We start from the raw sequence: 25,890 nt of genomic DNA, 5'->3' as shown, positions 1-25,890 counted from the left end.
TGACCAACCTGTCAGAAGTGACCGACAACCATACCCCCGTCAACACACACACAGATGCCATAGGGTAAGGGGAGGGGGATTGGGAAGATCTATGCCTTTGTTGATCTGAGCTTTGCCTGCCAGAACCCCATACCCAGCCACGAAAGGACTGCAGTGGGGGAAGGGTGCCTGGTACTGCAGTACACCAATCTTATAGTGTACCCTCGGAGGGACCGAAACAGATGATGAAATTGTTTGGCCATAGTCAAAACTCTAAAAGAACAAAATTATGGACAGAATGCAGAACAATGTCAAACACTCCACCTCAGTACAGAGATATGGCACTAAATCTATTGTTATTTTGCTCACCAAGCCATTCCAGTTTTGATCCAGCCACATGCACATCAGGCTTGACCCTGCTCTGCATCAGTACAGTCCAGCCCAAACTGCCAGGTCAGGTCCTCCCTGGACCGGAAATAAGCATCCTAGAACCAGTTTCGCGGAATCACCCCACCTCAGCCAGGACAGCTTGACTCTGGTGGCATGGCAAGCACAGAACCCACGTCTGGGCATACCCATCCCACTTGGGGAGACAAATGCAAAAAGAAAAGAAATGTTTTTGGATGTCTTTAAGTTCTACTTCTCTCTTGTGGATGGCGGTTTCTGCTATTCTTGGGCGGCCTTGCTGTCTCCTAGTTCTTTACATTGGGTATGCTTAACTGAACATCTGTTGTGGTTTTCTGTAGTTAGCCATCTCTGCTGTTGTGTTGTGGTTTTTAGTTATGGTGCATCTTATATTACATATTTATGCAGGCTGTGACATGCAGAGTTGTTATTATGGGTCTGATACTAGTGGGTTGTGCAGAGTTGTCTGGCTCTGCCTTTCGATTGTGCTTGTGTTGTACCTTCATTCTCTGCTGTATGGTTGAGATCTGGTAAATGGTATCCTTTTCCTCATCAGTGCATGGTTTTCCATTGTGACCTTTGCTTTCCTTGCTATCGGTATGTGTTATGTTCTTGATTTCCTTGAGGCAGCTGTTTGTTTCCTTTTCTACTTGAATTTTTGGGATGTTTTATGTGACAATTGGCTGCTGCGTTCTGTTAACATATCAAGGAACCTTATTACCAATTGTGCATGGAAGTGGTGTTGAGTGCGGCTGACTTCTTGGGCCTTGGTTCTTTGAATTAAGAATAGTTAGGGTCTGGGGCATTCTGATTCCCTCGCTTTGGATGGCTTTCAAGGTCATTGGTTTACTGGTGTTAAGCATTTATTGTTTGCAACCACTTTAACCTGCGGAATTTAGAATTAATGCCTAAGCCTTTTATTAAATTTTGAATTAAAATATGTTTCGTGATTGCTTCCTGTTGTCCTGAGGTGTGTGTTCGGTATATCTCTTTAGTAAGGCTTTTGACTACCTTCGGTTCTGCTGGTGTTTGGGTCACTATCAATCTATCTTGGCGTATCTTTTGAGACACGTGTCTTGTCTGTCAGTTGCCTGGGTCCGTTGGCCATATTGCTTTCTCCTCACACCTACTCTATGAGTTACTGCTCTAGCATTGATTCCTGTAATGAGAAGGCAGAAGTATCCCATTAGAAAAAAGTTTTACCTTCAGTAGCAATCTTTCTGGCGGATACTCTACATGCAAATTCCTCACAGACCTGCCAGCATCTCGACTCTAAATGGTTACAGTGCCAGTTATAATATGTTCAGGCATTCCTTTAGGTCGGTCAGGCTTGATGTGAAAAAAGATGAGAAATCTTGTTTTACTGCATATCTGGCCCTTGGTGTCACACCTAGGGAGATGACGGTGCCAACTTAAACCCACTGTGCTACCTGTAGGTACAAGAGTTGTTGCAAAACCTCTGGAACACGTCCGGCACTTGGCAGAGATTCATGAGGTTAGGAATCTATACGTAGATAAAATATTCACCAGAAAATCATTAATTAAGTAGCTTTCTTAAGGTAGGAGTGAACAGTTCTTCTGCTTAGTACTTAGCTATATACTTCCCAATGTTTATTGTAATGTATATGTGTTGCCTTTCTTAGTTTGTGCAAGTATTACCCAGTTCCAGTTCTGTCTTCAGTTTCTAATCCCAGAGACATTTTTATACATGTGTAAAGTAGACAACTATTTGCGGTCCCACCTTTTAATATGCCCCCTGATAAACTGATTGAAAGAGTAAGAAGACTCAATCCCTCCACTTCCTCAACCTCACTCCAGCTATCGCTACCTCTGTCTTACCCTATCTCACCCCTCTCTACTTTTATATCAACTTCTTCTCTACATCATCTAGTTCTTAACCCATTATCTCTGTACCAACCATGCTAACCCGTCTTTACCTATTTGTCTACCTCCCTCTAATGAACTCCAACCTCCATGTCTACTATGCACATCTGCCACTTATCTCTAACTCATCTTTCTCTAATTAATTCTCATCTGTAACTTGTTTTATCTCAATTCTCTCCACCTAGTCAATAAATACATTTCCTGACCATACTTTCTACCTCAGTTCTCTAACTATCATTCAGTTTGAAAACCTGTCACCTATCATTGTAGAACTCTCATAACTTTGTCTCATATCTCTTACTTCTCCTCACCCCCTTTATCTCTTTGCACCTACACACCTATTGCTGTTTCTACTCTATTTCCCTTTGTCTATCTCGCCTCTCTTTTAAACACCTACCGCTACCCCTCTCTCACACCCTCACCTATGCAGCACTCAATTGACACAATTCACAAAAGTAAATTTAAATGAACTGATCATCTACTCGTGTGTGCTTGCATGTGATTTTACAGAAAAACTATTTCAAGGATTATTATTACCAAGAAACCATTTAATCTAAACAGTTCAATGGAAATTTTCTGAATGAAAAGCATTTTTTTTTGGGGAGAAACCAATTCATAGAATGTCTTTTTGGTCGAAATTGGCTTTTGAATGCTTAATTTGTCAGAAAAATTGATTTCAATACTTTACTTCACAGGACATTATATGCATATCTTTTCGTTATACTTTACATTGCCAAACAATTACTTCAGATGCTTTTAATTTGCTGATCCACCATCATCTGTTAACACCATCCATTGCTGACCCCTCACAACCCCTAAACACCATCAATCCCTGCCCTCTAAAATTCCTCTCCACACCTAAACTACATTCATCCCTGAAGCCTAAAAGCCCTTTCTGTCCCACAAATCCACCATCCCTAAACAAATTCACCCACTAACTAAACTCTACCCATTCCGAAAGCCTAAAACCCCTTTCTGTGCCTAAACCCCACCCATCCCATACCCCTTAAAACACATCAGCACCCCCAAACCCAACAGTGTAATTTTGGGTTTTTCCTTAAAAGTATCTTTTCTTTAAAATGTTGCTTTTAATTTTCGAATTTTTGTATTTCCTTAAAATTGTCATTTCTTAAGATTGGTTTTCTCCAATGTGGTTTCTCAGTTTTCGTTTTCCAATAGTTCACAAACATCACATGGGTACACCTACGCTTATGTTACACCACTGCTTTGCTAGTCCCCCTTTCCAAGTTGAGAATTATACCTAGGCATAGAGTTGGAAGTCGCCTCCACCAAGTGAGGGGCCGTACTTCTGTTATAGTGCGGGAGTTGCCTTGATCAGGGAGAGTCACCTGGGGAGGCTGGACACTCTGGGGGAAGTTGGGCACTCTGGGAGGAGGAGCAGCGCGCCGAGGGCCATGCTTGCATAGGGTCCTTGAGGTTAGAATAAGGGAGAGTCGCGGCGCGTGAAGGAGGGGATAGGTGTCAGTGGGTTCATCCCCTATGCAGGATTGTAGGAGGACACGGCGCGTGAAGGCGTGAATAGGTGTCAGAGGGTAACGATCTCAAATCTACCTGGCTCTCATATTTATTAATGTTCTAAACTGTAGTCATTCTCGTCATCAAAACCATATTAGCATGACAGAATTAAGGAGTGTCTGGTACATTTGCACTTTGGAATAAACTCCTCGAATCACCATTTGTAAGTCACAGAAATAAACAGAGGATTGTGTCCCCATTCAGCATTCCTTTCTGCTCACTATCTCAATGGCCATAAACTATTATAGTGCTTCCAGTTTCCATAGGGGGCACAAGTTCTAGTTAGCTCAGGTAACTATTACGGCTGAATTTCTCTGGTTGTGTGCAAGTGAAATCTGAGCCTAACTATAACACACCTGTAAATTTTGTTTTTTCAGTGAATTTTCAAGGTTTTATTATTTCTATTTCCTAACTACAACATCCCTGGAACCTTTGTTTTTTTCAGTGAATTCCTACATATTTGTAAATTCTATTTACTAACTAGAACGTCCATGTAACCTTTGGCTTTAAAAGTGAATTCACAAGGTTTTTTATTTCCTTACTGTAACCTTTGAGAGTCAGTGTGTGACTGAGTGCACGAGTGTCTGAGTGAGTCTGAGAGAGGGTGCGTGAGCATCCAAGTGGGTCTGTGAGTGAGTGCTAGAGTGGATCTGTGAGTGACTGCGTAAGTTTCTGAGAGCGTCTGTGAGCATGTCACCAAATGGAGGAGGAGGGCCGCGCAACCCAGCCCACTCCCCGGGCCGATTTCGGCCCCTGGAACCCTATCCACTGGGGCCCAGCCATATACAAAGGAGGGAGAGGGGCTATCTCCCAAAGCCAATTTCGGCCCCGGCGACCCCATTCCCAAGGGCCCAGCCTTTTAACTTTTTTATTTTTAATAGTGGAGGGGGCTGCGTGGCACCCCTTTCTGGGCCATTCTCAGCCCCAGGGACCCCATCCCAGAGACATTATCAAATGGCGGAGGTGGGCCGCTATACCCCCTCCCCGATTTCTGCCCTAGTGACCCCATTGCCCGTCATTTTATTTTATTAGGTGAGGGAGGGCCACTTGGTATCCCTCCCGGGCTGATTTCAGCCCAAGGGAACCCATCCCCTTGGGGCGCGGCCATTAACAAATGGAGTGAGGGGGCACGCGCCCCCTCCAAGTGCTGATTTCGGCTCCGGGGACCCCACTGCCCGATGCATGGCCATGTTTTACGGAGTGCCCCAGGGCACCCAGTGTGCAATGGGACCGCGGGTGAGCCTGAAGGCCTCCGCGGTCCCTGCCGGCTCCATGGCTCTTGCAGGAGCCGGCATTGATTTCACACTCAGGGAGCTGCCGAACATGCTGGTCCCTGTGTGTGAAAGCAACCTGTTTGTCTGTTTCTCTGCCCGCTTGACAGCATTTCTCTGCTCTCGCTTGCTGGAAGTGGAGTGTTTGTTGTAGCTTGGCGGTAACTGTCAAAGCTCCCACCAAGCAAAAGCAAATAGCTATGTTCAGGGGTGGGCACCCTGGGACATAGTAGGAGCCCGCCCCGGGGGGTGGATGCCCCCAGTGCCATTGGCTCCAGGAGGGGGCCCACACGGTCCCCTACATTCACGGGCATGCCCCAGGGAGGTGGTGGTCCACCCAGGGGCCGCGAACGGCCCAGGAGGTGGGGGGCTAGCATGGCCCTTCCTTCTTAAAAACAATCAATCAACCACCATGAGGCCAAGGGTCTTTGCAGACTCCCTCTTGAATACGTGAATTTTGCCCCAGGGCAATGGCGGTCCCTGGGGAGGAGGGGGGGGGATCTTAGCACCTTCTCCCCTATAACTTCATAAGCCTATGGAGGTGGTGGTCCCAGGGGCATAATTAAGGACCCCAATGTGCCCCTCCTCCTTTTAATTCCCACATGCCCCCGGGACCTGGCCCACCCAGGGCTAAAAAGTAGAGAAGCAGAGGAGCCGGCGCTTCCTTTTTCTCGTTTTGTTGTTCCTACATAGAGAGGACAGCCTGGAGGACATTGAATTCTATGTAAAATATTGTTGATACAAGGCAAAAAGAAATCTGGATACAAGAGCAAAATGAAATGGCCTTAGGCAATGCTTGTCCAAGCTTTTTTTAGCTATTATTTGATTGCGGGAAACCAGGCAGCTTGAGCTTAGGGATGGTTTTTCCTGCCCTTGTTTTTGAAAGTTTCACATATATTTCAGTTCGGTTTGGCATTATAAGACCTTGAATTAGATGAAAATGTGTGATAAAAGTTAGCCTTGAAGTAGGACTAGACTTTTCCCCAAAAATCCTTACATTGAACTAAGCAAAATCATCCAGAAACCCTGCTTGTAAATGTGGTAGTGCCATTAGAGACAGATTTTTTTTAAATCACTTTAAACAAAACCAAGGATAAAAGACAAAGTAAATTAAATATTTTGTTTCCCCTTAAAGCAATTTTGTCCAAGATACAATGAAAATGAAAAGTCTTTATATATATATATACACTATAGTCTTTAAATTCAGAATTTTAAGTACATTTTTCATTAAAACTAATGTTCATTTTAAAACTCACCTCTAAATCTTCATTCTGTCTTTGTAAATCCTCCAAAATTATCTGCAGTTCCTCCTCATCTTCACTTTCACTCTCACTCTCGGAAGAATACTCTTCTGTTTCACTACGGCCATGTTGCTGGCGACTAAAAAAAAATGTGTATGGTATTTAGTGGCACAGCAAACGAATTCATTTTGAATTTAAAAGAAAAAAGAAAGATTTCAATAGTTTATGTTCTTCATTTTAGAGTAAATAATGGAGGTCCATGTTACATGCATTTTAACAAATCTGTCAGGCTCTTATACACTTTATATATTAATTAAATAAAGACATTCTTAACAATTTGAAATATGCACTTTACTTTTGCAATAAAAATTCTAAAAATGTTATTATTTCTGACAACTCAATTGTTTTTAGGCTGATGATGTCCACCAGTATGTAAAGGACCAAACTTAATGTCACATTGCATGCCACAGAGTTTAGGGAAAACTAAAGAATTTCAAAAACATGCAAAGTGTAGTTCTGCATTAGCAAAGATAAACTGTTCCACAGAATTCCACTTGCTCAAATGTAACTATGAGCAAGGGATGCAATTTAAATAGGCGCTGCTTAAGCCCATCAGCAACAAACTGTCTCAACAGTGACCCTGATTTCAAGCATAATGGCTAATTGGAAGTTGGGCATCTCTGAGGTACTTTATTAATTCTTCTTAATTGTAATGAAAACCCACATCAGACCTACTAAATGCAATATGATGGGTAAACAAATTGATACCATAGACCCCCTGGATCTTCCGTGGCTAACATGAAGATATGTTGCTTTGTGACCATTCTAATTGTTAAAAGCATTTAGACCATTCTTATTGGTAAGAGCTTTTAATGAAAACATGAGCGGGCACTTTATTTTTGGGTGCAACAGAATTTATGCCTGGGTCTAGGCACAGCTACTTTCCTAATTTATATTTTTAAATCTATTTTATTGGCATTTTCAAAATAAACAACCATCACAATCATTGGTATTAAATATCAGTAGTAGATATATAAAAACGATGTAAGGAATTCATTGGAAAAAGACATCACTTATACATAACAAAAGTTCAGGACCACAATATCGCTCAACAGGGCGCCCATCCGCCACGAGCTAGCTGACAACCTCCCTGCTGTCCGGGGTGGGCCCCTACTGGCCATTCCACCAAAGTCTAATCTTCCTTCCCGCCCATAGCGCGTCAGTGTTGGTCAATGCGTGCGCTGGCGTCTACATCCCCAGTCAGGACTGCTCTATTCGTCTGACTATGTGCGTCCTCATCATCCGCAGCATCGCGTGCATGTCGTCTATCTTGGAACAGTGTCCAAAAGTTTTTGGGCCTATTTCGAGGGGGTAGTAAGTCGCTATAGAGCTCCGTCTGCGTACTACAATAGATCATTTCCCTGGTCCACTGTGCTAGTGTAGGAGCTGGGCCCCGCATCCACCTGAGGGCAACACATCGTCTAGCAAGAAGGAAGGCCAAATCGACCAGTCTTCTGTGCGCCTGGCGTAAGGGTTTGGAATAGCCCAGTATGGCCAACAATGGGTCAGGTGTCAGTGTCAGCTGCGTAATCTCGTTCACTTCTTTGTATACTGAGTGCCAAAATGTTAGTATGTCCGGGCAAGACCAGGCTACATAAAAGATCAGCGAGTTGGTCCCCACATCTCTCGCAATTAGGGTTGTCCCTCAGTCCATATCTATGTAATCTTTCAGGGGTATAGTATGTCATGTTTAGGTATTTAAAGTGCAGCAGTCTATGGCGGCCATTCAGGGATACTCTTCTCGTACTCGTGCAGCAGTACTGCCATGTCTCTTCCCCTAGGTCGATTCGCAAGTCAGCTTGCCATGCTAGTCTCGGCTTGGCGTATTCCGCCATCCTCTCAGAGAGGGCTATTCTGTACAAGTTGGTTATCAATTTAGATGGGGTCTTAGCATTGACAACATAATCGAAAGCTGCTACTACCGTGGGCTCTTCCAAGTCTTCTCCTAAAAGGTCCCCGAGAACGTGTCTCACTCTGTAGAACTGAAAGCGCGATAACAGTGAATGGGGATTATCGACAGTGTCGATCTCACTCCAGCTGGGCCCTACCCTCTGTAAACAAATCGCCCATGGTGTGTATTTGTAGCGCACTCAGCGCTTCTATGACTCCCTTATCCATGCACGGGGCAGCCAAGAGCACCAAGCTATGGGCACCTTTGGGGAGTAGAGTAGACTGCACGCTTCTGTGTCCATCATGTGGTGCCACGCGTGAGTAACTGCGTTCAGGGAATCGAGAAGACCAGTTCTTCGGTCTCGAGGTCTAGCCAGCAACGCAGGCAGGGGTGTCGAGCCCGCCACAATCGATTCAATATGTATGTGTGGAATATCCACTGGGCCATGGACCCAATGATAAGCGTGTGCGCTTTGTGCTGCATGATAAGAAAGCTCCAGGTCAGGTGCATTCAGTCCTCCCGCCGCGTACGGGCGCCCCAGTATTTTCCATGCCACTCTAGGCTGTTTCCCCGCCCATGCTAGCCGGACCATTAACGATTGCAGTTGTTGGAAAAAGTGACTCGATAACATCATTAGTATATTGCTGAATAAGAACAAAAAACGTGGCAGTACGATCATTTTCATAAGTGAGATCCGCCCCAGCAGCGAAAGTGGCAGGGCAATCCATTTATCGACATCCTCCTTTAGCTTAGAGACAGCCACTCCATAGTTCTCCCGTAGGACTACCTCCGAGTCCGTGTGTAGCCGGATCCCCAGGTACCGTACCGCGTCTGTAGTCCATTGGATAGGGTATTCCGGATCAAAGGGTCGCGTAACTGGCGTAAGCGGGAACATTAGGGACTTCTTCCAATTAACATGGATGCAACATCAACGTCATGTCTCGCAAAGTATTGCAGAACCTTCCGGACCTTTCTATGGTCATTAAGACCCCGAATATTCCAAGTTGGTAGAGTCAAAGAGTCCACATTGTCTCTAGGAGCAGTCAGCCTACCTGTAGTGGTCTGTGTACGTTTTTCAGTAAAAATGTCTGAACGAACATCCCAACATCGTATCTTGCTTTGGTCATGTGTGGTAGCTTGCAATAAACACCCTCCAACTGCAAACATTCCCCTCGCCGCCCCAGCGGATCCCTACAACACCGCCCCCCACCCCCCCACACCTGCCCATCCCCAACTAGGCCGCGATCAACCCCTCTCCCCATCAAAACCACACCAGTCACCCAACCTCTCCCCAAACCTTCAGAAGACAAACAAAACCTTTGTCCAAACTCAGTGGGATTCACACGAAGGCGAAGGTAGGCGACAATAAGCAAGCTTTCTGTTGGGCCTAATCCTATAGCCCCCCCCTCCCCGTCTCAATAAAAAGTCGTCATGCGTGTTACCTTAAGCACAATCATGGAGCACTCCAGGTTGGGCAGCAGGAATCATGCACTCATAGCATACTCCAGTAATCAACATAGTCCGCTAAAATGACCTCTGATCAACAGTGATTTAAAACAACAGCGGTTGGCTGAAATTAAATAAGGCGGGTAATCCCCCAACTTGTAAAAAATAACGTAGATCTTAGTGCCATGATTCGCACGCTAGGGCACCCCCATGCTCATGCAGCGCACCTAGCACCAAACTGCGCATCCCTCCCGTAGTCAACTGTCCAAAGCACATAAACCCTCCAAGGAAGCAAAGGAGCATCATGACCGTTGACTTACCCAGTACCCGTGTCCCCTCCCTACCCACACCCCCCTGCACAATACAATATAAATAATGGTTCTTATCTGCTAGAGTCACATTCAGTCCTGATCGTCCATTGAGCCTCCCGCAGCTTCATCCGCTCTGTTCAGGGATGATCGAATTCCTTTGCGCCAGTCCTTGAGGGCTCTCTGGAGGGCCTTTGGGTCTGTAAAAATCATGGATTTCCCCTGTCTGTTTATTCTCAACTTTGCAGGATACAACATCGCATAGTCTGCGCCCATCTCACGGAGCTGACGTTTCATCGGTATAAACAGGCGCCGTGCCTCCTGCACCCTCGCAGTGAAGTCCGGGAACAGTGAGAGGGTCGATCCCTCGTATGGAAGTGGTTGTTTTTCCCTCGCCAGTCGTAATGCCACATCACGGTCCCTATAGTTGAGTAGCTTAGCAATGATAGGCCTCGGTGGTGCCCCCGGCTTTGGTCTCGGGCCCAGAGAACGATGTGCCCTTTCAACTACAAACATTGCAGAGAAGGCGGTGTCGCCAAGGAGGTTCTTTAGGAGATTGCCCAAGAGCGGGCCTCCAAATCCTCCGTCCTGTCCTGGAGAATCTGCATCGCTCTGCTCAGCGGTTTGTTTTTAGTGTCCAAGGAGGTCTGCGCCTCTTCCACCTCGGTGAGTCTGCGCTCAGACATATCAATGCGCTCCGCTTGTTTGTTGAGTCTCTCAGCCATGCGGTAGGATAGCGCATCAATTTTGGTGCCTAACGATGCTATCCCCCCATGCAGGCCCTTTTCCATAGCTAGAAATAATCTGCGGATATCTTGCTGAGGGAGGTCTTCCGTCGGCTCCAGCTACCCCCGGTCCTTCCCCAATGTAGAATCGCCAGGCTTGGTTACTTTAGGCTCAAAGGACAACTTGGTTTGTGTCCTATCTGTGTGCCCCATCTTGACAGGACCCTGTGGCCAACCACAGTCCGATGTAGGAAGGGGCTCTCGGTTTGTTGTGTTCCGGGACCCCGCTTCGCGGCCTCAAAAATCAGAAGTAGCGCCGTGCGCTGGCGTCGTTGGCATCAACTCGGACCCAAGATACCCCAGATCGTCCTGGCCGTGGTCTAATGTTCTTCTATTCCGAGGCTTCGGCCAGCAAGGCCACCGCGTAGCTCCTTGGAATACTGCTGCCACCCTCCAGTCTCGCCGGGGCAGTAAGTGGGCGTGCTGTCGCCGCACCTTCGCCCCTCTCAGTGCCCCTGCACCCCAATTGTAGAATGCATACTCCCTTACACGTAGGGAGGGGGGGAGACAATCAGCCACTCTCAGGGCTTCAAACTGACCCAGGGGCCGTAGCAGAGTACCAAGGTCCCGTGGGGTACACCCCAGCCGCCTCCGTGACTATGTGCGGCAAACACTCTTTCGCCTCGCCCCAACCCTCAATATGGCCACCGGAGCTGTATCTTCGCGCTCCTCGTGTGATATCGCCACGCCAGGCGCCCAGCACTGCTCAAGATTCCGATATAGGGCCAATGGGCCACAGCCCGGTCCTCACTCCTCGCCTCTGTCCGGGGCCCTCACGGCGCTCGTATGCCCCCAGCGCCGCCTCTCGTAGTCACTGCGGAAGTTCTAGGGATTCCGTAGGCGTGGGGGGCCCGCGCAGATCACGGTCGGGGCCGAGGCGCCCCTTCCAGGTTCCCAGGCCGCGCAGCGCCGCCTCCCACCACCGCTCTCGCGCCCAGGCTCACCGGTGCCATGCGTGGCTGTCGGGCGGGGGAATACAGGACGCCTTCGATCCCTGGTAGGGGTCGCTGTCCAAGTCTCCACGCCCGATGGTTCACTCCGGGCCTCGGGTTCACGTACCTCGCTACCCAGCGCAGGAGGCGTCTACCACCCCAGTGTTACTCGATTCGGCGCCTGAACGGGCTTTTGTTCCAGTTGTTGTGTTGGCTTCAGAAGTTGCCGCCGCAATCACACCTCTGCAGCGGCGTGTACTTCGTCGGGTGGCGCGGGGAGAAAGTCGCTCTGAGGCCCTCCAACTGCTGGGACGCCCTCCGGTTGCCTCAGTCAATCGCGGCCGCGTCTCAGGCCGTGGCCCACCTCCACCCAGGCCGCAGTCCACGTACGCGCCACCAGGCCCCAGCGCCCGCAACCAGGCTAGCAGTGAAGCTCAGGGGTCAGACTCGCTCCCCCAAACCCCCCCCACCCCGAGGTCCGCCAAAGTCCAGTGCCGCAGGGGACGCGACCAGGGGTCCTGTGATGCAGGTAGACACGCAGGATTATTTAGGGATAGATGGTGAGACGGGGGAGCTCTCGGCTCAAGCAGCCATCTTGGTTGCGAGCTAGCTCCCCCCCCCTTTTCCTAATTTATTAATTTATAATAGTAAAATTATCATTTGCCCTTATGTCAGCAAATAGCTTGTTAGAAAAGCAACATGAGCTTTGATTTAACATCCAGAGAATTTCTTTGATTATGTACTGTTTTGCACTATTCAATTATTTACCATACATTTGTAAAATTAAGCACATGATGCACAAATCAAGACACTTGGATAAAATATATTCAACATCCACAGTATGACTTCTACCTTTGAATTTCTGCAATTTCTGCTCGAAGACGATCAATCTCCTCCTTTTCTGTGGCAATCTGTCTTCTGAGAAATTGCTCCATATTCACCAATTCTTCCTGTTCCGTTAAAATCTCATTCTCCTACAATTACCAATTGAGAAAAAGAAATAAGGCAACAGGATTATAAACTGCAATCTTGTTACTAAATGGAAACATGAATTTGACTGGGTGTGGCAGACAGAAAACAGAAATGCCAGATCTGCTAAATTAGATGTGCTAGATTATGGTCATAATCAGACATGGCACTTTGACCACATTGCCTTTCAGACAAATGCTTAAAAACAGAAAGAATACGGCCCGTAAAAATGACAAACAATGCTGTCAGAACAAAGGCAGACCTGACTATATCAATATCAACTTGTGCTCAGGTAAGAAGTTTAGTAACAGCAGAGCAGAGTTTAAAGGGAATTTGACAGAAATCTCCAGCATTTCCCATCATAGGTTGCGCAGACCATCATTTGAGGAAGTTTGAATTAATGAAACGTGTCATGCCGACGGTCTACAATAAAGGGCAGCTTACCTGGAAACCTGTGTGTGCTCTACTTTCTTCAAATAGTAAGGGAGTGTGGTTTGAATGCTGTGCTGAGGCCACGAGCACCTTAAAGGAGTACCCACCCGAAGTGTTTTGGTGGCCTTTGTGGCAACTCTGGACTTCTAAAAACTTTTTGGAACCGCCAAAACCACCACATACCTGAAACTGTGCCTGGCCGTTATCTAATGAACTGCAACTTCATTGAAAGTTACCGCTAACTTAAGCAGTGCTTGCAGGCTGAAATGGGGATTTCTAGCGGTGGGGTGAGGGACCAGGAGAGCTGCTCAACGTCCTCAAAAAGATCAAGGCACGCCCTGGGGGAAGGAGCAGACACCGCACACTGGGGTCAGTACTTACGTTAAGGTGTCTGCTCCGCACAAACTTAGATTCCTGAGTTTGGGCCATTCCCTATGCGAGTGTGTCAGTGATGCCTCAGCCAATCGTAGAGGGGCATTTTGCTACAAAAGGTGGGCTGGAGAACGGATTGCAAATTTTGCTGCATCTGAGGAAGTTTGAATTAACGAAACGCGCCATGCCGATGGTCTACAATAAAGGGCAGCTTACCTGGAAACCCGTGTGTGCTCTACTTTCCTCAAAAAGTAAGGGAGTGTGGTTTGGAGATATATATATATATATATATATATATATATATATATATATATATATATATATACACACATATACATACAATCCTACCACATAACAGTGTTTTCTTAGAAGCATCAAAAAAAGGTTGAAAACTTATTTATAAGACTAACTATTATGTATATAAAATATTCCTTGCAGTGGACTTTGATGCAAGAATGAGAACTATGAGGACGGATTCAGATGAGGTGATAGCAAAAATAGGTTAGAAACAGTGAGAAGTGCTCTGCTTCAAATAATTGATTTGTTTAATTTGATTAGGGCTAGTGCTTATTTTTCAGATATTTCAATAAAAGCTACTGTAACAGTCAATGATGTCTCCAGTATTATTAGATCGTGTTCACAGCAGACTTCTTGTGCTCTGCCTCAAATAATTGATTTGTTTAATTTGATTAAGGCTAGTACTTATTTTTCCGATATTTCAATAAAAGCTACTGTAACAGTCAATGATGTCTCCAGTATTATTAGATCGTGATCACAGCAGACCTCTTGCAGTGTGTAGAAGGTTTTGAAACCAGTTCTAGTAGTTGGAGTGATCACTACCCCCTGCCTAGGTTTACATTTTCCACTCAATACAACTCATACAGGATATTATCTTTCTAGGAGAGAAGTCCCCATCCGTAAAGATACATCTTTGAAATGAGAGAAAATACATCCTATTTATTTTCACTAAAAAGATTGTTAAGACTGCTCTGATTAGTACGGATATTTGTCTGGGTGGTAGCACCGGGACAGCCATGCTGTTAGTCTTCACTTATCTAGAATGCAACTTAACTTTAGTTTTTATGTCTCTTGAGTGAAAACAAACAAAATTTCCACTCAAGAATGGTTAGAAAAGAAATGCTGTAATGTGAATAAGTCAAGCAAAACAGTGGTCACTTTGGATTAATTAATTCACAAAATCACCACAGCTTATGTACATGAAGAAAAATGAATTTTCCTCAATGTGCCACACAGGTATGTGTATAGATGCAAGGATATCAAATATAATTCAATTATTCAAAAGGTAAATCACACACAGTGGATGCAGAACAAAAGAGAACCAGAAAAGCAAAGTATAAACAGGCATTTATACAATCATTCACATGAATATGTAAAAGGTGCCAGGATGTATTGATACCATGGATCATATAGATATAAGGGGTCATCCCATTTTTGCCTGCAATAACGCTTGGGTTTACATTTTGCTCTTGGATAAACTCCCAATAATTTGGCCGAAATCTCTCTACAAATCAATTATAAACAGCGTATTTAGGTAAGGAAGAATACTAAAAACAAAGCTCGGGAAGAACTGATTGAAGCTTGTTCATCTCAGTATGAGATGTAAATAAGTCCTCCAGCCTCAATATGAAGACATAACGTTGGATACTATTACTGCTGCAAAACATGGATGAAGCCCTTTTTTAGGTCTTGTGGCGTTTACCGCGCGAAAGCGCGGTCTCGCCAGAGACCTATTGTCAGCGGCTTAGCTTCCCAGGAGACAAGAGCTGGCCACGCGCATGGGATTGGAGCGGGCCGCGCGCGAACGCGCTCGCTGTGGCCATCTCCTGTGAAGCGCAAACATACACAGGCACACCTCCCCCTGTTTACGCATGCGCACACACAGACACACACACACGAGCGCACATACACGCACGCACACATACAGAGACACCCCCCCGCCCTCGCACACATACACACACACACGCGCACACATACACACACGAGCGCACCGACACCCCCCTGCCGCCCCCCCCTACAACTAAGGCCCTCTTACCGCCACGCCGGACTTCTGCAGCCTCCGCGGGGCTCTCCCTCGGGCATGGGAGCCCCGCGTCACCACTGCTCCTCGGGCCAGGCACTCCGTGGGCACGGGCTTCGCGCACAAGACGGAAGTCCCGCCCCCACGATAGGTTTTGTTTTTATGAGTACGCGCGCACGTCTTGTTAGTTGATCTGTTGCATTACTATGACGACGTTGCACTGAATATAAACCTGCTTTCAAGGATTTCCGTCATTTTATTGGTTCACGTAAGCAAAATGAAGGAAGCCAGTGAAAGATAGTGGAAGGTGTACATGAAGATTGTAAACACTTGTGGCTGCATAAACTTTGTCTATGCTAACAGAGTGTTAGGCCAAGGGACAGAGACAGCATTTTTAAACATCCGGGCTGATGCATTGGACAGATCGGCTGGGGGTTCCCCAGCATGTCTGTCTCATCGATCTTGGCCTAGCATCCCAGACTGTCCATCTTGTATCCTTGGAAGAGAATCAGCCCATTACTGGGGTATCTGTGGTGACATTCTGGGTAAATATAAGAACAAGAGGTGACATGGAGAAGTGTGTGTTTGAAACGTGCTGTATGGCGTCCCTGGGCTTACAACCTGTACACTGAAGAGCCACAGTATTTTTGCACATCTCTGAGCTATTTGTGCATGTGAACTAGGTGTAAGTACACATATGGAATTTTTTTAGGAGAGAAAAACTACTTTACGAATACACAACTGTTATATTTTTCCATCCTAAATATTTTGTTCCCACAAAGATTTTCGGGTGTATGAATGACCTTCAAGAAGGTATTAGTAGCCATTGCAGACCTTAGATACCATTTGAGCTTAGGCACGTCCACAAACTTTCTTAGCCGGTATTTACAAACTGCCCTCTTTCCGAAATATACTTCCGGCGGGGACAGGAATAAATGTATGTCCAGGATCGGACGAGAAAGGCAGCGCCCTCCCTCTTTAGTAAGGCCAGGAACACATTCCTTCCTAAGGTAGGAAAAGAAGAACAGCACCAAATTAGTTGGGATGTAGGGGGGGAGATTTGTGTCACTGAACAAAGGTTGTGATTTGGTTCCTGACAACAAAGGATATTTGATGTGTTCTTGTGTGTGTGTGAAATGTGTGTGTTGCTGTTGTGGGAATTAATGTAGTACTTAATTAAATGGTTAAGTTTGCATCTTTTTAGATTGTGTGTTGCAGCCTTAAGTGCCTGTCAACTTTGGCTGTTAACGTGAATTTCTTGTTAATTTCTTTTTTATAAAGGTCTTACTATTGTAATGTTGAATAGTGATGTATTTGCAATGTAATAGTTCTCGCAGTTACAAGAGTTTCAGCCATTGGCATTGTAAATAACAATGCCTTTTATTTAGGTTTTTTTAAATAAACGAAAACAAAAGGCATTATTATTTGAAATGTTGATAGCTCAAACTGGTTTTACCTGTCGCCTGCCCAAGATCAGCAAGCAGGCATACCGAACCGGCACCTCCTCACCACTTCTTGTCAGCCAATAGCAACCCCCATGCTCCGCATACACAGAGAACTACACTGCTATGGCACAGCACTACCAACTGCCTGTCTTCCTGCCCCTACACTGTTACCCCGCGGTGCAGCCACAGGACAGTGGCTACATTGCCCGTGTCTGCCCTGCAACACGTTGTCCCTGCCATGGAGGTTTCCCACAGCTGGGTGCAGTTAATAAGTACAGGGACCCAAAGATATGGGGCATTGCAGAATAAGATCAGACGTGGTACAGGTAGGCTTTTTTTATTTATTTATTAGTTTTCACTTTTATGTAGAGCAAACTTTACCCGCAGGTATCAGAGCGCTTTAAATCAGCATGCTTATAACAAGCAAGACTAGCACTCTATATTACTGGCATCTTTGCTTAGCATAAGCAACAGCTAACCATTCACAAACAATGTTTATATACCAATTGCAAATAATTAAAAAAAAATTAATGCAAAGCATTGTCATTTACAATGCCAGTAACTCAAACTTTAATGCTGCGAGACCTATTGCATTGTAAATGCTGGTAATTCTATGTCAGGACCAAAGGCAAGGATTATGCTTACTTTCTTTGCTTTATTTTTACAGCACCCATTTCACAATATCATCAAAAAACGATCTTTCCCATGAACTTTAGTGAAATAGAAACAACAGAACATAGTCCAATCAACTCAAGTTAGGTCCCTTTGTGATCCTTTCACTGTGTTCATGACCCCTCTTTCTTGGCAGCCAGAGTTAAGTGCCTCCCCCGCCTTCTGCATGTTTATCTGACATTATAATGCATTGGGAGCATTGTTGGATTTTTCAACCTCTTTCTACCAATTACTAACAGCAAAGGGTGCAGCAGGATCGTGTTTCAACATCATGCGGCGCCGGTATTGCATTTTAATTGGGACATGTATGCGTGCGAGGAGGTCCTCCACACACTAGAGGGCACTGTCTGGTGCATTAGAACCACAGGGTCCACAATAAACGCTACATTCACTGCGCACAATTGTATTTTGTTGCTACCCTGGCTGCTTCATAGGCCTCAAAGCCCCTCTGCATCTTTATTTCATCCTACAGCGCCTAGAAGGACTAAACCTCCACTGGGGTCTGTACAGGCAAGTCTGACTTTGTCATGGTGTGGACGCCCCGATTGGGGTCTGTATGGCTAACCCCAAGCGCTGTTGCACGGACTCTCTGAGGGGTCTGTATTACTAATTGCAGGTACCAACCCTGCTTACCACACGGTAGGTACACCACAGACTCCCTGCTCACCAAAGGGCTTTTTGTCCAGGGTATTACCCTTTGGAAAGCAGGCAGAGGATTCCCATGGGGATTTGGACAGAGACCTAGGTCTCTCTTGGCCGTGGCGTCCTTCCCCAGAACCAGATGAATCTATCAAAAAATCCCACCCCACGGATATGCTGGATCCTAAAGAGTTGAGGAATCCTTGTTTCTCCGAGTAGGCTCAAGAGCCAAAAGTGGCGACCTATGTCGCAGGATGGCCGAGTAAGCCGCTACAAAAAGAGACCCACACACTTCTTCGGGCATGCGGGCAGAATCACCCTGCCCTTCCCTGGAGGGCATAAGGTAACTTGAACACCAGAAATAGATATGAGGATGGCTACTTTCTGAGGCAAGTTTATCAGAGACCCTAAAAAGTGTTTAGATCACTCCAGGCGCTCATGTCTGGACAGGTTATTGGATGTGGCAGGCCCCATTACTAAAATCCTCGATATGGCGGAGGAAGCAAAGCAGTCTGGGTCCCTTATTTCTCCTGACAATCTCTCCAGATGGGCACAATGTGCAATAAAATTTGTGGGCAACGCAAATTGTGCCCAGTCCACCGAACGCTCTGGAGGGCCCTCCTAAGAAAAGTAGACCTCAAGCTGGGCAATCTGAAGCGAGCCGTGTAGCGCAAGGGGAACTCTTCAGATACCATTTTATGAAGGAACTAGGCAAGTTTGTGGCAACCTTTGCATCCCCGGAGAAGGCACAAATCTCATTAAAACAAATTTTCACCCTTTTGTTTTCTCCGAGGCCGGTCGAGGTACAGGGCGCTCAGCTGACTGCAAGGTCTCCACTCACCCTTCAGGGGTCAAGGCTCTCGACGTGGTCAATGGCAAGATCAATCAAAGTATGGTGCTTTCTACCCTTCCAGAGGACCTAGCCACAGGGGTGGTAGAGGAGGATCCAGTGGCCTTTCCACTCCATTGGTTCCAGTTAGTGTTCTCCATTGTTCCCAAGTAAGAGTGGAGGGAGCTTAACTCTGCGTGCAGACAATTGGAAACTCCCACATCAGACGCATGAGTCCTACACACCATTATGGGTGTCTATATCGAATTCTACGGTACAAAAGGGGGTGGTGATGGACGGAGAATCTGAATCAATCAAACACTCACACCCAGTCAAAAGATCTGGGTTTATTCCATCACCGTTCTTTAGCCCACTCTGCCATCCCAGTTCAGACATGGCTATATGCAAATCAGTCTGACCCTGTGCCTCATGGGAACAGTCCAGCCCGAACTGCCAAGCCATGTCTTCCCTGGACCGGAAACAAGCTTCAGAGGACCGGTTTCTGGCATTCCAGCCGCCTTCAGCCCGGCTTGCTTGAATCCAGTGGCAAAGTAAGCAAGGGACTCACATCTGAGCATACCCTGCCACACTTATGGCGGCCAAAAGCGGTACAAAAGGGGGTGGTGATGGACGGAGCATCTGAATCAATCAAACACTCACACCCAGTCAAAAGATCTGGGTTTATTCCATCACCGTTCTTTAGCCCACTCTGCCACCCCAGTTCAGACATGGGTATATGCAAATCAGTCTGACCCTGTGCCTCATGGGAACAGTCCAGCCCGAACTGCCAAGCCATGTCTTCCCTGGACCGGAAACAAGCTTCCGAGGACCGGTTTCTGGCATTCCAGCCGTCTTCAGCCCGGCTTGCTTGAATCCAGTGGCAAAGTGAGCAAGGGACTCACGTCTGAGCATACCCTGCCACACTTATGGCGGCCAAAAGCGGTACAAAAGTGGGTGGTGATGGACGGAGGCACAGGGTCAGACTGATTTGCATATAGCCATGTCTGAACTGGGGTGGCAGAGTGGGCTAAAGAACGGTGATGGATTAAACCCAGATCTTTTGACTGGGTGTGAGTGTTTGATTGATTCAGATGCTCCGTCCATCACCACCCCCTTTTGTACCTTATATTGAATTCTACAGCACCCCCATACAAAGTCAACTTCCTCATCCTTTTGTGTTATCAGAAGTAAGACTCGGCTCGGATATCCCAGGAGGTGGAGGAACTGCTATCCAGAGGGAAGATTACCCATCCCCCTCTTCATCTCAGGGGATTAGTGCGCAATCTATTTCTAGTGGAGAAGAGGGAGGGGGCCGGCATCCAGTTATCAATCTGCAAGAATTCAGTGAGTCACTGGTCTAAATGGAAGGGACTCACCTTCTGCAAGACATTCTACACCCCTCAGATTGGATGGGCAGGCTAGATCTAAAGGAAGCGTATCTCACAGTCCGGATTTTTCCTCCACACAAGCGTCCTTCAATTCATCTGGGTTGGACAAGCTTATGAGTTTGTTTCCTTGCCCTTCGGTCTCTCATCCGCGCCCTGGTGCATCACCAAGGCTTTGAAACCAGCCATGGAACAGCTATGGTCCCAAAGGATTGGCTGATAGTCTACATGGACAATATCCTCATTATAGATCAGTGCAGGAGAAGCTCCGGACTCATCTTTAAACAACAGTGCACCTGCTGGAAAGTCTGGGTTTTGTCATCAAAACGAAGTTGTTGTTGACGCCCTCTCAAACGACTACCTTTCTGGGGTTTCTTATAGATTCTCCCCTGGCTACTCTGAGCCAACACGACAAAAAAATGGCAAAAATCAGGCAAGAGGTCTGCAAGACTCCCGCAAAGGAACGGACCTCCTTGAGGCAAGCTGCATGTCTGAAGGGCCTCTTTTCCTCGTTGATTCCAGCCATCTTTCTGGGCCCCCTACTTTGCAGGGCCCTTCAATGTATGAAGACTTAACATCTCGGAAGAGATGCAATGTATTTGGAGACAGTTCCGCTGACCGAGGACGTCAAGGAAGAAATTAGATGGTGGCTCACGTACATAGAGGTGTGGAACGGGAGAGCAATCTTCGGCTTGCGCCTGGACATCATTATCGAGCCAGATACCAGCAAAGAGGGCTGGGGTGCTCGCTGCAGCAAATTATCCACAGAAGGAAGGTGATCGTCTCAAGAACGACAGTTATACATCGACTGTCTCAAACTCCTGGAGGGTCCATTCGCAGTACCTTGTTGGCCCAAGAAGACGACACAATGTTGCTGAATATGGACAATGTTTTTGTTGTCCGATATATCAACCACCTAGTCGGGACACGCTTGAGGGCTTTGGCGGAACTAGCCAAGAAATGTTGGCACCCAAGACGAATGAGAAAGGGAAATCATTGGACCTGAAGACATCCAGCCTCACCACAGACATGTCCGATTTGCAATCGGAAGTGCGCAACTTAAGATCTGCCAATGACTTTTTTGCTCGTCGCCTGGAGGATTTTGAAGGCCGTGCGCGGCGCAATAACGTGCGTATTATTGGGGTCCCGGAAGAATCTAGTCCACTCGCCATTGATCTTCGAGTGGAGGACCTCATTCTAAACCATCTGGCTCCTAAGGGCCTAAGCACATTTTTTGCCATCGAACGCGCGCACAGAGTGCCAGGGGGACAAGCAAAGCCTGGTTTCCCCCCTCGTCCGATTATTGCACGGATCTTCAATTTTAGAGATCGCGACGCCATTTTGCAGGCGGCACGGACAAGCGGCCCTACGCAGTTCGAAAACGCTGCTGTGAATTTTTATTCAGACTTCTCTCAGTCGGTCCAGAAACAACGTATGGGATTTCAAGGTGTGAAAAGCCGACTAAGGGACATGGAACTAAAATATGCTATGTTATTCCCGGCCCGACTACGTGTTGAGCATGACAATCGAACATTTTTCTTTGTCAGGCCTGAGGAAGTGAGTGATTGGTTGGACACTTTGCCGACACTCCGCGCTGGCCAAGAACATGCTGTTGGTGCGGAAGGGGGACTGATGGACCAAGAATGACTATGGTGACTGTGTCCGGAACCATTTTCAGCGTTATCAGCCGGAGTTTCATTGACTTTCTGTGATCATTCCATTCGTATCCTCGGAGGTAGCGGGGATGGCGGGACCCTTTCCTCCTCTGGGGTTTTCTTTGTGTAGATTAGTTCATGTTTGTCTTTGCTAGGGCGACAGGCACACTGCAAATTGGGGTGGCTTCTGAGTCGGTGCAGGGTGGGGGGAAGTTGTACTGGGAATCTTGGGGGGAGGGAGGGACAAGTTCAGGGGTTGTTTATTCTTTTTCAAGGCAAGGTACTTTCATTATCATTGACGTTTGTGTGGTGCTCATTTTGCGATGGGAGCTCAATTTGGATTTAGATGGGGGTAGAGGGTTGAAGGTATTATGCTGGAATGTGAATGGGTTGGGCGATCGCATAAAGAGAGGGATGGTTATGCAGCTGTTGCGGCGCCTCTCGCCTGATGTGGTACTGTTACAAGAGACGCATCTGATATGGAACACTTGTCATGCTCTTAATAGGAGGGGTTATCGTCTGGCTGCCCACTCGGGATTTACGTCTAGTTCTAGAGGAGTGGGTATTTTGCTTAAGGTTTCCCTCCCCCTCGAAGTTGATGATGTGATCCTCGATGCCAGGGGTCGGTATGTTGCACTAGTCGGGCGGTGGGAGGGAAAGCCAATCTCGTTGGTGTCAGTTTATGTTCCCCCGGGCTTGCAATCCACGACATATACGGATCTGGGGCGGATGGTTCTGGGTCTCCCCGAGGGTGTTCTGATACTGGGTGGTGATTTTAACTCCGTCATTTCTGGCAGGATTGATCGCTATCTCCCCACCCCCCCCCCCGAGATCTTCCTTCTGCACAATCCTGGTTAGGCGACTTCCTGCAAACTCTGGGCCTCGTAGACTGTTGGAGACTAATGCACCCAGAGCAAACAAAGTTTACTTTCCACTCGGGAGCTCATGGCAGTCTTTCTCGATTAGATTACATCCTGGTACCGGCGGCACTGTCCCCCTCGATTGGAGAGGTTAGACACCTGGCCCGGGGCATATCAGACCATTCCCCTATTTGGTTTCATTTTAATCTTAGCATCGGGGCCGAGGGCAGGGTGGCTCCAATTAACCCATGGTATCTCCTCAACCCCAAGATGCGCACTGAATTGATTAAATCATTTGATTTGTATTTCGCTGAAAATTTTGGTTCTGTATCATCACCTGTCTCGTTGTGGGAAGCTTTTAAGACTGTTATCAGGGGACAGGCATTGTCTTTGGTGGGGTGTGCTAAGAAATGTAAGAACGAGGCAGTTGTTCAGCTCGAAACTGAAATCGCAGACCTGGAGACTGCATTGGAGCGGGGGGTATCTCGAGAAGCCTTACATGTCCTCCACCTCAAACAACTGGAATATAAAACTTTGTTTACTGATGCGGCAAAGATGATGAGTAGGGAACAGCAGGGACGGCTCTATGACGTGGGTGATAAAGCAGGGAAATTGATTGCCTGGCTGGACAGAAGGGAGAGAGCGAATCGAGTGGTCCCGGTGATTGTAACGTGTGATGGTGTGAGTGTAACTGATCCAGTTGACATTGTTGAATGCTTTGCTTAGTATTTTCGAGAGGTATATACTTCGGTGTCTGACAGGCCTGAAGGGGATTCGCACTTGTTGCTTCGGGACATAGCGCTCCCGTGTTTGTCCGACTCGGAGCGTGATTGCCTGGATGCCATGCCCTCGGTGGATGAAGTGGCTCTCGCGCTGCGCTCCCTTCGCTCTGGCAAGGCTCTGGGTCCCAATGGCCTTCCTGTGGAACTGTATAAGTTATGCCCTGATACTTTAGCTCCCTATCTGCGTGCTATGTTTTTGGCTGCGCGAGACAGTGGCTCCCTCCCTAGAGATCAGCCACTTGCGACCATTGTGGTGATCCATAAGGAGGGTAAACCACGGGATCGTTGCTCGTCTTATAGACCCATTTCGCTCTTAAATGCAGAGCCCAAGATCCTCGCCAAGTTGCTTGCTAATCGTTTGATTACGGTTATCGGTGACTTGATTCATCCCGGATCAATCCGGTTTTATCCCGCACCGTAACACGGCACTAAATTTACGACGTCTGCATGGTGTTCTCGCGAGGGCCCCGACGCTGCGTGAACCGGCCATCTTGGCGTCATTGGACGCCACGATGGCCTTTGATACAATCGAGTGGTCTTATCTCTGGGCGGTACTCGCCAATTTTGGTTTTGGCGCCGGTTTTATCGGTTGGGTCAAACTCCTGTATGAAACACCACTAGCCCAGGTGGTGGTTAATGGCCGCGTCTCCGTGCCTTTTACTCTAGGTAGGGGCACGCGACGGGGCTGTCCGTTGTCCCCGCTCCTTTTTGCTCTGGCGTTGGAGCCTCTTGCTGCTTGCTTGCGGTGGGAGCCCTCGCTGAAGGGTATACGCTGGACGCCGGAATTTGAGGATCGCATTTCCTTATACGCGGATGATATTTTATTGTACCTTACCTCTCCCCAAAAATCGCTTAATGTGTTGTTTGATGTACTTACCTCCTTTGGGAAGAACTCGGGCCTCATCATTAATTGGTCGAAATCCTACATTTATGTACTCGCGGGTGATGTCCCTCGTTTACCACGGGGCCATCCAACTGTCACAATCTGGCTTTAAATACCTGGGTGTGTTTATCTCTACGGATCCGGCGATTCGCTACGAATGTAATTTACTCCCCCCACTTCAGCGGCTACGCTCCGATGTAGCGCGTTGGCGTAAATTACCGTTGTCTCCACTAGGGCGTGCGGCCCTTTTTAAGATGATGTCCCTACCTCGGTTCCTATATGCCCTCCAGAATAGTCCTGATGTCATCCCGTCGACGTATTTTCGGGAAATAGAATCGTTACAGAGGCAACTAATATGGGACGGACGTTCGCGTATAGCTCTTCCGAAACTGACACTCCCCTGGTATGATGGCGGTATATCGCTCCCGGATATCCGTAGGTATTATTGGGCTTCCCACCTTGCGGCTATTAACCATGGGATGTACGGCCCGGCGTTGAACCCAGCATTTGAAATGGACAAATGGCTGCTCCCGGGGGGTGATTACTATAGGGCACTTTATTCGGGACCCTCCCGTTCACAGCTCACGGGACCTACCGCTATAACGGTGCGAGTGTGGCATAGCGCAACGGCGGCTATGGGCTGGAGTGATAAACTAACGGGTGCCACGCCGCTCTATGCCTCCGCGAAGTTGGGTAGCCTCTGGAGGACGAAGGTATTTGATAAGTGGGACGTGATCGGTATAAGTAAAGTGCGTGATCTCTGGGTTAAAGGAAAGGTTAAGGCCTTCTCTGAACTGCAAACAGACTATAAGCTGAGTGACAGGGAGAGATTTTGTTACATCCAGGTGCGTCATGCACTGAATTCTGTGTTGCCAGTGGGTAGTGCTGTTCCGGATTCCTCCCCCCTCGAAGATCGTATACTAGACGGTTATGTGCCGGATAGCACTATCTCACTGTTCTACAAAAAAATGATTAATGATAGATCGGGTCTGCTTGATCGCCTTCGTGAGGCATGGGTTGCTGATGGTATTGAACTGGATGATGAGGATTGGCAGTCCGCGGTCTCCTCTCCCAAGGAGGTGGCGATTCCGGCCCGCCTCCGTCTGGTCCAACTCAAGATCCTCCACAGAATCTATGTCACTGGCCCCCGTTTAATTCATATGGGTTTTTCTACAGATGGCATGTGTCGGC

At 47.3% G+C, this 25,890-nt stretch overlaps 1 protein-coding gene across 2 annotated transcripts in view; it reads right to left on the bottom strand.

Moving 5' to 3' along the window:
* Nucleotides 1-25,890, bottom strand: part of RALBP1 (ralA binding protein 1) — a 276,554-nt gene that overhangs the window by 24,221 nt on the left and 226,443 nt on the right. For both annotated transcript variants that reach the window (XM_078688137.1, XM_078688138.1), the window contains exons 8-9: nt 12,591-12,712; nt 6,332-6,455 (exon numbers count right to left, since the gene is read on the bottom strand). In XM_078688137.1, coding sequence (XP_078544263.1) covers nt 6,332-6,455; nt 12,591-12,712 — 246 coding nt within the window. The remainder of the gene's footprint in view (nt 1-6,331; nt 6,456-12,590; nt 12,713-25,890) is intronic.

This window comes from Lissotriton helveticus, chromosome 4_1 (genome assembly GCF_964261635.1).
Source record: "Lissotriton helveticus chromosome 4_1, aLisHel1.1, whole genome shotgun sequence".
NCBI classification, from domain to species: domain Eukaryota; kingdom Metazoa; phylum Chordata; class Amphibia; order Caudata; family Salamandridae; genus Lissotriton; species Lissotriton helveticus.
Note: the sequence above shows the minus strand (reverse complement) of the source record. Positions and strands in the feature narration are given on the sequence as shown.